This window comes from Leuciscus leuciscus (assembly GCF_965113295.1).
Source record: "Leuciscus leuciscus genome assembly, chromosome: 6".
In the NCBI taxonomy this organism is placed as follows: Eukaryota; Metazoa; Chordata; class Actinopteri; order Cypriniformes; family Leuciscidae; genus Leuciscus; species Leuciscus leuciscus.
The window spans coordinates 31317834-31332789 of record NC_138730.1 but is presented as its reverse complement, the minus strand read 5'-3'; the positions used below and the strand labels follow the sequence as shown (position 1 = coordinate 31332789).

Sequence of the window (14956 nt, the reverse complement as noted above, 5' to 3'; positions counted from 1 at the left end):
TTTAAACTTTTTTTTTTTCATCATCAGATAGCTCACTATCAATAAAAGTGCATAAAGTGATCCATGGCACTACAAAGCAGGGCAAAAAAATATTTTGAGCACCCCATTTTTTATATATATTTATATTTATTTATATTTCATCCACTGTTTAAAAGATATTCTCTGTGGCTGTGTAGGGAGGGTGGCATAAACTGCCATCTCTGTGATGAGAACGGAGCGCTCCATCAGTACGCCCATGAGGCCACTTCTCCTCACGCCTGTGATTCCACTGGATACTGGACACCAGAGGAAGCAGTGGGTTAGTACTCTGTCATTCTTTATTATAATACTAGATACTTTGGTGCTTTAGTGCTTTTGCAAAATACAGGCAAGCTGAATGATACAAACAGTAGAAAAACAGTCCCATTACTGTTGGACTGTATATCAGTACTCTTGAAATGCTGTTCAGGCAATCAAATTAGCAGACTGCTGTATTATAGCATTATATCAGGATCCTACAAAGTTCTTCCACAAGCATATGTCATGAATTGTAAGATGGTGAGCGCATAACTGAATGCTGTATCTGACATAAATGCTGTTGGACGTGTGCTTGATCCTCAACACACCACTGAATATGTCACGAGTGATCGTCAATGTTAAAAGCAATACCTGCACTTTGATTAATGAGGATAGAGAGAATTTAGCCCTGGCTTCTTTCTCCGAGCTTGTGCATTCACATTCAGGTGGATCGTTCAGTCTCATGCAGGCCAGGTGCGTGCGAGTCTGGAAAAATTTAGGGAATAAATCATTAAATCATAATTGCCAGGATAAAGAACACTCTTTTTGCCATCAATGAATAAAAAAAGACCCTTGGCACAGCATCAAGTTTTGGTAATATTGGGTGGCGTCCAGAAGCGGCCCGTCATAAAAAGCGATGTGTATCCTGTGCAGCTTTTCAACTTCATTCCTCACCTAACAGATGTTACTGATTATTCTAATCAGAAATCTCTTAGCATCTGGTCTGCCCACTCACTGACGTGTCACGGATAAGATTGTGCTTTGAAAAGTCCACCCAAAATGTGGAAATGCTCCCCTGATATGTAGTCGTTTTCATAAAGCACAGTATCATGAGAGAGGTCAAACATAAAATCATCCAGTTAGGTGGTAGTGGAGAGTGATTTTTGGCCCAGAGACTTGTTTTGAGAAACAGATTGATGAGAAATGAAGCCTTAAATCTGAAAATAAAAATATATATCTCTAAGAAAACAATATCTTTGTGATATTAATGATGAATGATATTTACTACCATTGGTTCAGGTCTGTAATAAATTACGGTAACCTATTGTTTTTGGTTTATTTTTAAAAACATGATGAAGTGCATGATGACTACCTAATGTGAATTATTTTGTCGGTCAGTTAATCACGTCATAAAGACTTTAAGAGCAATATGACACTGTTTGTGTGGTATGAAATAATGCGTATGGTAATACCACGGTCAATCATTTGATATCCAGATTAGCGCAGGCCAATTCAATACCAACAAATCATATTTGGATCTCAGATCTCACATCTTGTGATACTCGCCCCTGCTTACCTGTACCGTAGCCTCTGTATGTACCACAAGGCAGCTTTTTAAGAAATAAGGGTTGAGTCAGAGCGAACAGAGACCTGGTTAAGGTTGCTGAAAGAAGGAAGGATGACACGCTCACAGATCTTGCCGCATTGCTTCTCCCTGCGGTAGCATTACACCACATCTGATACAGTCATTAATTCTACTGTGTGTGGAGGCCCTCGCTCTGTTTATCTGACCAATTGAGTTTTATGGTTTGCCTTGGCCTGCTGCTGTTTACCCTGTACACATCCACACATGTGAGGCCACGCTGGGTGCAAAGGAGCGCTCTGTGACTCAAAGCTTCTGCCTGTCTATCTGTCTCTCTCTTGACCGGGAGAGCAGTTTAATCGATCATTGTAAAAACTTTTGGAGGCAGGGAGTTCACATGGCCTGATAGTAACGTTTGTGCTCTTTCATACAAGCATATAACCTGACATGTGATGTAGTCAAGCATGCTTTTACCTTTCAGCCATTTTTTAAACCTTTGATTTTTACTAATTTTGACCTATTTTACTATGCTTTCTGGTGTGGACTTTCGGTTTTACCTAGTTTAACATTTATTAATTTATTTATAAAGAGCTGATTATACTACCATTCAAATGTTTAGGTTCAGTAAGTTTTTTATAAAATAGATTTTTCAGCAAGGGTGTCATTGATCAAAAGTGACAATACATCGATAATGTTACAAAAGATTTCTATTTCAAATAAATGCTGTTCTTTTGAACATTGTATTCATCAAAGAATCCAGAAATATTATCATTGTTTCCAAAACAAATATTAATCAGCACAACTGTTTTCAACATTGATAATAATAAGAAATGTCTCTTGGACAACTAATCTGCATATTTAGAATCTTTTCTGAAGGATCATGTGACACTGAAGACTGGTGTAATGATGCTGAAAATTCAGTTTTGCCATCACAGGAATAAATTGCATTATAAAATTATGATAAAGCAGAAATTGTCATAATATTTCACCATTTTACTGTTTTGACTGTATTTTTGATCAAATATATGCAGCCTTGGTGAGCAACCCTCTACGGACACACTGAAGCTCGAGTCGCCATAGGCTAGTACATTTTACTCGCCAGACTTTTTACATGGAATGCATGAACAATGCAAAAGAAAAAAATCTATTTTTGACAGAAATTAAAACAGAAACTGAATAATCAAATGTAAAACAAAAAACATTGCACAGGCTTCACTGTATAAATATGTAATATAGATGATTCCTTATTAAAGTTACATAAGTTATTCAGTCAAGAGCAGTGTGTGTATTTTTTGTTGTTTGATTAACATTAAAAACACAGACAGTAGCAAGCATATTAAGCTGTTGTCACTTTGTTGTCACAAGACATAATACATGGTTTCAATATAACGATACTGTTACACATGCGTTGTCTTTCTCAACTGTTTACATTCACTCCAACATATCCGACTATGATTACTAGGATACTCGCCAAGACGGCCATTTTGACCTAATTTTGTGTAAAATTGTCCATTCAAGTGCAAGAAGATGTGAAAGAGAACTTCATTTTTAATGTGTTTGCATGCTGTCAGACATGGTTTTCTGGGATTTAATTCTGATAATTAAATTCTCTTTACTGTTCACTACTTGAATATTTTAAATTCAATTCGAATATTTAAGTTGGCAAAGCTTAAAAACACGTGCAAATGATAAACTTGATGCAGCACTGGCTCGATCGGGACAGTGACAGTTCCATCACTCTTGACCATCGGGCAGTACTTATTGTCGAGCCCTGCATTCAGATCTAATGCAACAGAGGGTGCTTTCAGCCAAAGCTCAGCAGGCAATGAAATGATGGGCCCTATTTTAACGATCTACGCGCATGGTCTAAAGCACACGGCGCAAGTGCAGTTAGGGCGTGTCTGAATCCACTTTTGCTAGTTTAACGACGGGAAAAATGGTTGGCGCGAGATGCGCATGGTCTAAAAGGGTTATCCCTATTCTCTTAATGAGTAATGGGTGTGTTTTGGGCGTAACGTGAAATAGACCAAGCAGAGTCTTATCTCCCATTCCCTTTAAAAGCCAGTTGCGCTCGCACCATGGCGGATTCGCTATTTACATGACGGAATTTGCAAGCGGAAAGACTGAACGCTTCTCCAGAGAGCAAACAGATCTGCTCGTGCGCGAGGTTGAAGCGCGCAAGCAGACCATCTACGGGACAAGCCGGATTCCACCATATCTTTATGTACACAATAATAATATTTTACATTTTAATCCTTTTATTTTTAATTTGGCTAGTTTGTGTGCTGCTGCCCGTCCCTGTGTGTGTATTAAGCTGAGTGTACGCGCGTTGTGGACCCGCCTATAGGCGCACATTACTAACGCGCTCTTTAAATAACAAAAAAAATATTGCGCCATTGACTTTAGACCAGGTTTTTGTTGGGCAATGGCGCAGTCTATTTCAGTTGCCTCAAAATAGCAACGCGCCAACATTGTGCCTGAACACACCTCGTTTTCAGACCAGCATGCCCATGGGCGCACAAATGCATTTGCTATTTAGACAACGTGGCGCAGGACGTGAAAATGATAACTGTGTCAGGCTGAAACTAGTGAAATTTACTAGCTATTGGCTAATTAAATACATTTTTTAGTCGCCTAGTGTGAAATATGGTTGCATATGCGAATGATTTACTCACATTGTAGAAGGTTGGTGAGTGGACATTAACAAATCTTTGAAAAACATACAAAAATCTTACCGACCCCAAACTTTTGAATGATTGGGTAGGTTCCTGGATCACAGTTGTGGTGCGATGCTGCACATTCCCAGAAAACTCTGCCAGATTGCAGTAGTCTGCTGCATTCACCATATCTGAACACTGGCATACATTATGAACCACGGTGGCGTTGATCGTGTGTGCAATAAATGCCGCTATCAGTGGGCACAGTAAAGTCCCCAAATGTGTTTTTGTGAGTGCTGCCCCAGGACTCCTGGGATTACTTTCCCCTGTCTTGCTTCTGTTCTTCATGCCACCGAGGACATTAACTGTCTTGTCTGTCCCAATTAAGGAGCCAATCTGTCTCCTTTGCCAAGTTGCACCTGGGTCTTACGGTCGATTGAGGTCTGGGGAAATGTGCTTCACATCCATTGCCAAGACATGTGGTTTTTCCCAGACACTCTCTCTCTGTTTTCTCTTTCACTTGGTTTCTTCCTCTTTGCCTCCCATCCTGTCTTTTTGTGAAAATTGTCATAACAAGATGGAAGATTCAAGAGATTAAATGGTTGTTCATAATAAACACACAGAACTGCTAGGTTCCTAAACCTAGTGAACTGCCTATGGAGGCAGCATTTAAGTGTGCATGTAAGTGCACTGTGCAAAGCAGTTCACTATTTTGCTAAGTTTTTGAATGCATTGCTATGGAAATCCTGTTTCAGGGCTAATATGCCAGTTTTATTGCAATTAATTATCTCATCCTTCCAGGTATATGTCCCATTTGCCAAAAAGATCCTTAACTTTTGATGGCAAGTTAGAGCATTTTCTTTTTTGCTTTGGATGAGGTTTGCATATGTGTTTTTTGCAGGGGCCCCTGATGTGTACCAGCCATGTGAGCCCAGCATGCATGCCTGGAGTCCTGAAGTCAACCTATATGAGCCCAACATGACCACGCCGTGCCCCCAGACTGAGGGTTGCGTGTTGGAATTGTACTTCCTTCATCCGGTTGTCCCTGACAGCTTGACCGTCTGGATCACCTACACCTCAGCCAGTTAGTACTGTCTGAACATATAAAACACCTGACATTATGGAAATATACAGTAGGGTACAACAGGGCTAAAGGCGCACCGGGGTAAAAGGCGCCTTTGATTTTTTTTCCTCCAAACCACTAGATGGCACATAAACGTGCCGCAGCACTTTCCAAAACGTCCACTTTTCAAGATGCACGTGGATTTTTGGCTGATTCTTGATGCAATCGCGGGCAAATGCACAAAGTTGATTATGTGCTACTTTGATTTAAATGTAGATTTAAATAGCAAATGATAATTGCTAAAATTATTAAATATATTTTGAGACCAAGGTCTTCTTAATGATTTTCAGTTTTCTTCAAGCTAACAGTAACAGCAACAGTTTTTCAATAACAGAAGAATATGTAAAAGTGTGGTATTTTTCAAAATAAACAGAAAACAGTACAAACTTTGCTGAAGTGGTTGTTTTGAACAAGTATTAACTTAGACATTATTAAAAACATATTTTTTTAGCTAAAGTATTTATATCACTAATTTGTGCCTATTTTGCCCCATGCTTGTGAGCCATTTATAAGGTGTGCTAAAAAGCCCACCTTGCCGCCTCATATATAAACAAAAAAATAAACCACTTTTATGATTTATTTTCACACAAAATGTCCATCAATGCTCCATCAATGTTCAATAAAAACATTATATATATATATATATATATATATTTCTGCAATCATACACTGGGAGCAGTGAAAAGCACAATTTTCTTAATGTGTGCCTTTAGCCCCGTTGTACCCTATTGTTTGGGGTCAGTAAGATTTGTATTTTTTGGAAAGGAATCAGTACTTTTATTCCGATCAATCACCAATTCTACTTTGAAGTGTCAGTTCTATGTTTACATTGGTACAAAACATTTTCTAAAAAATTGTTAAAATCTATTTCAAGTAAAATTTATATTTCAAGTAAATGTTGTTCTTTTGAAATTTCTATTCATCATCCTAGATCCTATCGCTATTCAAAACCCTATTCTATCAAAAATAGAAGAACAAAAAAAATCTTACTTGCAACAAACTTCTGACCAGCTGTGTAGTAATTGTTTATTTGAATCCAGTCCTCTGTTTTTCCACAGATCAAAAACCAATTGCTAATATTATGTTCATAATGGAGAACGACGAGTCGGTCAACACAGGTCCCCAGCATGCTTTCTGTGATATTCCTTTGACACTCCATTTACACACTAGTAAGAAGGTCAAGGCCATTAAAATCTCCACCTTTGACAAGAAGCTTGAGATTGATGCTGTTTTGCTGACCTCGCGACCCCAAAATCCCCTGTGCTCTGGATGCCATCCCCTTCTCTACAGAGTGCTCAGAGAGCCACCAATCAGAGAGGACCGGAGTCCCGTCACCGTCAGACAGCGCACGTACACTGACAGGTAGGAACGTGTGTCTGTGTGATTAATGATAGCACTTTATTTTGTTTGTAGACACAATTATAAAGTAAAGATTATATTTTGAAATATTTATTCGAAATTGGTGAGCCATTAGTAATACTGTCAAGCTTTTTCAAATTATGTCTTTGTCATGTTTTTATTGTGTTTCTGGTTGATTTACAGTATTTCTGGGAGTATTATTTTTAAGTGTGGTTTAAGTATAAATGCTGAACATGTTGCATGTCTAAAACTGTCATCGAATTGTATCTTCAGTGTATCACTGTTTAAGTATTGTTCAACCATTTTCGAAACGACTCAAAAAAATCATTAGCCATTTCATTAGCCAGTCAAGTATCAATGCATAGCCAATTTCTGTTCTGTTCCTGTCACATTTTATTATGCTTGTTCCAATAGAAATTCATCAACTGGGAACTGGATTGTTGTTCAAGTACTTGCAATCGGTCAAAATGTCTAGAGATTAATAATGTGGATCAGAGAATGTAACATATCCAGAAAAGTTCCCTCCACAAGTCCTGTAAGCTCCGAAAGATGGAAACTCGAAAAAGATGGATTGAGCTATGTGGATAGGGAAAGGAAAGAAAGGCAGATTGTAACACAGAGAGAGAGAGAGAGAGAGAGAGAGAGAGAGAGAGAGAGAGAGAGAGAGAGAGAGAGAGAGAGAGAGAGAGAGAGAGAGAGAGAGAGAGAGAGAGAGAGAGAGAGACAGACAGACAGACAGACAGACAGATAGATAGATAGATAGATAGATAGATAGATAGATAGATAGATAGATAGATAGATAGATAGATAGATAGATAGATATGGGTACAATGAGAATGGTACAATGAAACCCTAGTATATAAACCAATGTGACCGCTTTACCCGTAGAAACAGTAAACACCCATGGCTGTTTGTAGCTGCTCTAAAATTGTTTCCAATCTCCGGCTGAAGGGAGTAATGCTCTCAGTGTAGTTAGCGTGCAGTAAGTGAGAGACCTGTCATTTGGCATGGGAGACAAAAAGAGTGACAATGAGAAGAGGGGAAAATGGGAGTGGGATTAAATATGGTTTTGTGGGAAAGTGGGCTACAGTGCCACCATGAGGTCTGCAGCAAAAACAAAGCACTTCCCACGAATTGGGTAGGGTAATGAAGACATTCTCTTTTAACCTTCAGAAATTGTTGATCATTAACCTCAGGAGGACCCATACTAAATATGTTATGAGCTATCTATTCATCTATCTATCTATCTATCTATCTATCTATCTATCTATCTATCTATCTATCTATCTATCTATCTATCTATCTATCTATCTATCTATCTATCTATCTATCTATCTGTCTATCTGTCTATCTGTCTGTCTGTCTGTCTGTCTGTCTGTCCGTCCGCAAATATTTTGAATTGTGAAAATTGATTTTTTTGGAACATTGACATATGTTACTTTTTAACATTTTTTATCATATATATATATATATATATAAGGTTTACACATTTTTAACACAAATATAACACTCAAAGTTAGTTCAAATAGTGGTTTATTATTTTATTTTCCATAAACAAAAAAAAGAAACAAAAAAAAAGATTTCTTACAATAACTTTGGTAACAGGGTTGAATCATAGAGGAATCCAAACACCAAAACGACAAATTTAAGAATGGCTTCCAAGATTATATTATTGACTAGTTATGCTGTAAAAAGGATGTGAATATTATTTCTTGAGTGTCTTAATTACGTTTTAAGAAAGATTATGTTTTTCATTGAATGATTTAAATAGTTGTATACAGTCAAGAAGGTTAAAACATCTGAAGTTAGACAAGCCCAAATGTGTACAGACATTTGATGCGTTTAAGCTCAAGTGTGCTAAATTCTCCTCTCCTTAAGCCCAATTTATACTTCTGCGTCGAACTTACGCCATAGCTACGTCGTAGGCTGTGTTTAGCACGCGTACCCTTCGGTGTACCCTGACGCGCACCTCTCCAAAAATGTAACAACGCGTCAATTCTACGCGGACGCAAGCGCTGTGATTGGTCTGCTAGAACCCCTCCCTCGGGTTTCACATGGTCCCTCTGCATAAGTAATTGCGCATCAACGCGGACAACGACGCAGAAGTATAAATTAAAACCAACGCGTTGCCTACAGCGTAGAGACTCTGGCGTAGGTCCGACGCAGAAGTATAAATTGGGCTTTAGTCACAGAGATAAAGGTTTTAGGAGACTAATGGCTATTCTACTGTACAATTGACAAATAAAATGTTATACCTCACCAGCACCAGCATCTTGTGCTGTAGGTAACTGCCTCTCTCTATAACTGTCTGTGCTACGAAGAGAGAAATATGACTTTATCTTATCACTTCACATCCTTCATTGGATCTCCCTTTGCGACCTCAGAACAATAGTCTCTCTCCCCTTCCCTGTCCCTGGAAGTGATCCATAATTAATAAGGGCAATTTGTTGAGTAATAAGACCCACTGGAGAAAGTAGATGATGCTCAGTTAGCTAGGCATCATCTTACCACCAGCCGGAAAATGACTGAAATCAAACAAGCCTTGGCAATCATGGCGAGACTCTTTTTATAGGGTCATTGAATCAGATCAGATCGATACCCTGAGGTACATCACAGTGGGACATGCAGTGATACCCTCAACATTAAAAGGTCGTTTCCATTTTTAACAAGGTTAGATTTGAGATCACCCTGAGAATAAATATAGCTTAGATCAAGTATTACTGCTGCATGTTTTAAATTCATACTGTGCGTTCGAGCAATAGAGCTATAGCAATATAAACACACACACACACACACACACACACACACACACACACACACACACACACACACACACACACACACACACACACACACACACACACACACACACACACACACACACATACTAATTCATTCAACTTTTTAATGTTCTCACCACTTGCTCATTACTTTACCAACTATGTATCCATTTCTGTATGTGTTTGCATTTGTTTGCTTATAGTGATGTGCAGAGGGATGTTCAGTACCTGTACAAGATCCAGGTGGAGTCGGACGGTTTTTTCAGTGAACTTTCCCCAGGCTTGGTTTATACTCATGGAGAAAATTTCTGTGGTGATGGCACACTACAGGGGTCAGTATAAACTTATTGGGTCTGTCAGAGGCTTTGCATGTTATGTGCTTGAGTCATTTTTAAAGAATGTTTCATATTTTTGAGTATTTGTTTGAGTCTTTCATGTTTTGAAGCATGGCCAAAGAACTTCCACGTATTTCATAACTGTAACCCTTGGCTTCAATATCTTTCCCCCACAGGACTGAGGATTGTGATGACGGGAATCTCTTAGATGGAGACGGCTGCTCAAAAAAATGCCATGTTGAACCAGGTTTCAAGTGTCATAGTGAGTCACTCTCGCAAAAACAAATACTCTCACTGTCCACTGAGAACTCTGGCCCTCAGACTGTAAACACCACAACAGATGCACCAGAAAAGTCCACACAGGATAATAAACCAATAATCATAACCAGCTCGCAAAAACAAAACAAATCAAGCCAAAACAATATGTCTTCTGTAGATTTGGATTCTTCTGCTACTGTTTTTCTCTCTCAGACTGAATTAAGGAGAAAATGTGGAGGTCTTCAAATGACCCTGTCTTTATTTTTGCACCTATTCAAAAAAATCGAAATGACTCTACATTTTCAGCATTGTGTAATATTATATATTGAGTATTCCTTCTGAAAAGCATTATGAATGAAATGAAAAAAGAATGACAAATTCCTGATTCCATTCTTATAACACTAGACTATCTGTCATCAGATGCACAGAATCGTTATTCTTTTAATATTGCCAAAATCTTCATCTATAATCTGTACATGTATAATCTGTAGATCAGAAACTGTACAAGCATTCGATGTTTAGTTTATTGTTGAATATTATATAGCAAAATACAGAAATCCTTAATGATTTTGTTAATGTTGTTGGGACATCATATAATTTTCAATATCCAGTATACAGTATGTGTATATGAATATGTGAATAAAAATCTAGGATCAATAAATAAATAAATAAACTTTTCCTCTCATGTTACTGAGGTGTGGATTATCGAGAAATCACTGTTGTTTTTATTTCAAGGCTGACCAAAAAAGAAAAAGTAGAAAAAAACACTTCCCCAATATGAATAATGAGTAATTTCCCTGACAGCAGAATCTGTGATGTCTGATCATTCGGTTTGTATCTTTACGCAATATATTTGGCGAGATATTCAAAGATTAATTCCAGACTTCAAAGTATCCAGTCCAAACTGGATTTTAGGTAATTTACAGCAACACAACTTGTGCTATTTCATATAATGAAGATGTTCTTAGTCAATATTTTCATAGTTTTATGCCATCACACTATTGGGAACGTTCAAAAGTGGTGCAAGTTCATGTTGTAGGCTGCAATTGATCTTCACAACAATTATATCATCTAACTGTATGCCATTTTTACATAATGTACATAGTGAGAGTGAGAAAATCCAGGAAGACTCAGGAAAAAAACAAACAAATTGTTCACCAATTTAGTCAATGTTGTTTTCGTGACTGAAAGTGCATTTTCTATGAGCGTGAAGCATAAAAGAAGTGTCTAATTCAAACATGACCATAGACGCAGCAGCGACTGACTCAATGTCTCAAACATCCCAATGTTTTCATAGTAGCTTGTAACCACATTTTCAGGGCATTCAGGAATGGCTTTTTTTGCGATATTTACTCTAATGCCACATTTGGAGCTCTCATATATTATCTCCACGAGCGTATTTGGGGAGCAAAGATCAAAAAAGCTTAGGAGTAAATCCTTTGGCATTGGCATGTGGGTTAGGTCAGCTGTTCAGCATTGGCGGCCAATCAAATGCTTGTGTTTTTAATTTGTTGTTAGAACCCTTTTGAGCCCCTTGCCTTTGATAAGCTGTTCCCACCAATGAGTCATCTTTCTCTTACCTTGCAGCATTCTCAGACAAGAGCTCATGCAAGACTCTGATGTCATTCACACGTGTCCCTCTCTAACAAATTCACTTTAATAACATGCTAATTCTCCTTTTGCCTCCACGTGCACTTCTGTCATAACTCATTCATATGTAATGACATCATCCACACATTTCAATGCGACATCTTGATTGTTTATTTAATCGTCTGAGTGGAATCACGCTCCTTTTATTTTCAATTCGCACACAAGTGAAGCCTATTCTCCTATTCTGCCAATTTAATTACTTGTTACTTATGATGAGTTTGTGTTCACTCTCTCTTACTTTTTCTGTCTCTTTCAGGTCAGCCGAGCTTGTGCTACGTGTTTGAAGGGGATGGAGTGTGCGAGGAGTTTGAAAGAGGTTCCAGCATCCAAGACTGTGGCTTTTTCACTCCCCAGGGGTTCACTGATCAGTGGGCGTCCACCGCCTCAGGCTCACATCAGGACCAGAGATGCCCTGCCTCTAGGGTCACGGGGGAGCCTGTGCTCACTCAGGTACACAAATATTGCCCTTCGAGCTAAGCCCTTTGTTTATTCTGTATGTCATTCGCAGTTATGAACGATTTGTCTATTGACCCTATTGAACAACATCTCAAATTAACCACTTGTTACAAATTAACCATATGATTGTTCTGAATGAAATCATATATATTTTACATTTCTTTTTTTGCTTTCCTTATCAGATGTGCAAGTCGCAGTATTTTGACATAAATGAAGTAGTGGCTCATGATGCATGGAGCCCCTGTACTGCCCATCTGAACAGCTATTATACTCAGGATCAGTCTGTCTGGCTTAAGGTACACACACATGCTCAGTGTATGAATGCTGAGAGTACAGACTTTTTACTGATTATTCTATCAAAATAATCAGGCCTATATCAGGCCTTTTTTATACCTTGTCCATAAATAATGCATATTTAGTGTTTCCAGTAAATGTTGAATAATGTTTTTATAAAATAAAGGAAATCAAATGGTCTTTTAATTTGAGTAGTTTTATGTATGCTACCATTTAAAAGTTTGGGCTCAGTAAGAATAATTCTTTTTTCTTCTTCAAATAAATTAGTACTTTTACTCTGCAAGGATGCATTAACACTAGAACCGTCACAGGGTTAAATTTTCCCATGGCTGTTTTTCAAATGTACATAGATTTTCAACAGAGGTATAAAGTCCAGGGGTCAGAAAGTAAAAGTCCTATATTCCACCCATGAACTCAGCCAGCTGATCTCCTGGCTGAAAAACTGATTAGCAAATCCAGGTGATTGGAACAAAATACTGGACTTTACACCTCTGATTTTCAATAAAATATCCAAGTCTCCTAGTCATTGACTTTTACTGAAATTGTGTTATTCACAATCCCCTGTTGTCAAAAACTGTTTCGATATAACCAGATTAAACGGGGCATTTATACCTATAGGCTATAAGTGTCAGCAGGTCAAATTTACCTATATAATGCCTTTATTTTTGCGTTGTCATTTTCGCGCCGCTTATGTTTTGACATTTTATGTTACTAGGCAACACCTTTCAGTTTTAGTCACAATGGATAATTTTACACCACCCAAATATGTATTTATTTCCTTCTAATTCTTGTCGTCATTGCAGGCTGGTTTAGCCTATATTCAGTGATTAATGTAGCCTGTTTAAAATAGCCTTGAACGTAAAACAACAGGACAAAAACATAGTTGATGACTAAAATAATAATTTCATGACTCTAGAAATTACTTTGTGAAGACAGTGACATAATACGTTTTTTTAACCATATCAAAACAGTTGTAGTGTGCATGGGTAGATTTTACCCGCTGGCGGTTTTTGTGTTAAAATGATTAAAAGTGACAGTAAAGACTTTTATAATATTACAACAGATTTCTATTACAAATAAATGCTTTTCTTTCTAATTATCAAAGAATCCTAAAAAAATGTACAAGGGTTTCGACAAAATCATTAAAGTCCCCATGAAATGAAAATGGACAATTCTTATTTTTGATGGAGTATTGCACTGTTTATTATAAATGATTTATCCATGCACTTATACAGTATATATAACTTTTAATTAATGTGCCCTCGTAATCTTTAATCAAAATAACGTCCCCTCCTACCTTGCAGCAACATCTCTTCTCTTGACACGTGGGTGGGACAACCTGTCACTCACATGAGAAGGCAGCAATATCAAGCAACAACAATCAAATGATCCAATCAATTCCCAATGCCCTGCCCTACATTTGATCCTGTTCACTCAGATATACATCACAATAGGGAAGAAAAGACAATCACAACTCTGTTTCATGCAGACTTTAAGCAGCACTGTTTTAAACTGTTTTAAACTGTTTTAAACTCTGATAATAAGAAAAAAAATTCGAGCACCAAAATCAGCATATTAGAATGATTTCTGAAGGACCATGTGACATTGAAATTCAGCTTTACCATCATAAGAATATATTACAATTTAAAATATAGTAAAACAGAAAACAGTTTTAAATTGTAATAATATTTCACAATATTACTGTTTTTACTGTATTTTGATCAAATAAATGCAGGCTTAGTAACCATAAGAGACTTCTTTCCAAAACATAAAAAAATCTTACCAACCCAAACTTTGAAATGGTAGTGCATGTTCAGATTTATTCTATATTTTATATTAATATTTTAATATTTCTATGTGCCATCCATGCCCACTCACACTGTTAATAAATGATGTTAGCCAAGGATGCATATATCCACTGAATATATAAGCATTACTGAAACTGAAACATTGTTTTTGCAGGTAGGATTTGAGCGACCGGGTGTAGCAGCCTCTGTTATTATCTACCTCGCCTATGATGGTAGTTGGCATGGGGAAAATTGCAGGAACACAGTGACCATTGAACTGTGTGACACCACCGGAAAAAAACACATGCTTGGTAACACATATAATATTTATAATTTGTTTGGGAAAGTTTATAATCTTTGCATTATAGTATTTGTGTGACTTTTACATGTTGTCTGTGCTTGTCCACAGGTTCGTACGAGCTGTCATGTCAGCGTAACCCCCTAGTGGTGAATGTGACTCATAACCTGAGTGTGCCGTTCTACCAGACTTCAGCAGTGCAGCTGAACTTCTCCTCCTCTCAAGTGGCGGTGCTGGCGGTTGCATTGCGTACATCTTGTCACTTCAGCGCCTTTGCCCTGACCGGGTGCGCTGAGGGTGGGATCTCCCACGACTTACAAGCACAAATACATTCTTGCACGTTTACACAATATATTCACTACTGTTCAAATGTTTGGGGT

At 37.8% G+C, this 14956-nt stretch overlaps 1 protein-coding gene across 1 annotated transcript in view; it reads left to right on the top strand.

Annotated features, from left to right (window-relative positions):
• pappa2 (pappalysin 2) overlaps positions 1-14956 on the top strand; it is a 60131-nt gene that overhangs the window by 18146 nt on the left and 27029 nt on the right. The window contains exons 6-14 of the mRNA XM_082172604.1: positions 177-298; positions 5138-5320; positions 6418-6721; positions 9702-9830; positions 10010-10095; positions 11998-12191; positions 12380-12493; positions 14454-14589; positions 14688-14862. Of these exons, the coding sequence (XP_082028730.1) occupies positions 177-298; positions 5138-5320; positions 6418-6721; positions 9702-9830; positions 10010-10095; positions 11998-12191; positions 12380-12493; positions 14454-14589; positions 14688-14862 (1443 nt within the window). The remainder of the gene's footprint in view (positions 1-176; positions 299-5137; positions 5321-6417; positions 6722-9701; positions 9831-10009; positions 10096-11997; positions 12192-12379; positions 12494-14453; positions 14590-14687; positions 14863-14956) is intronic.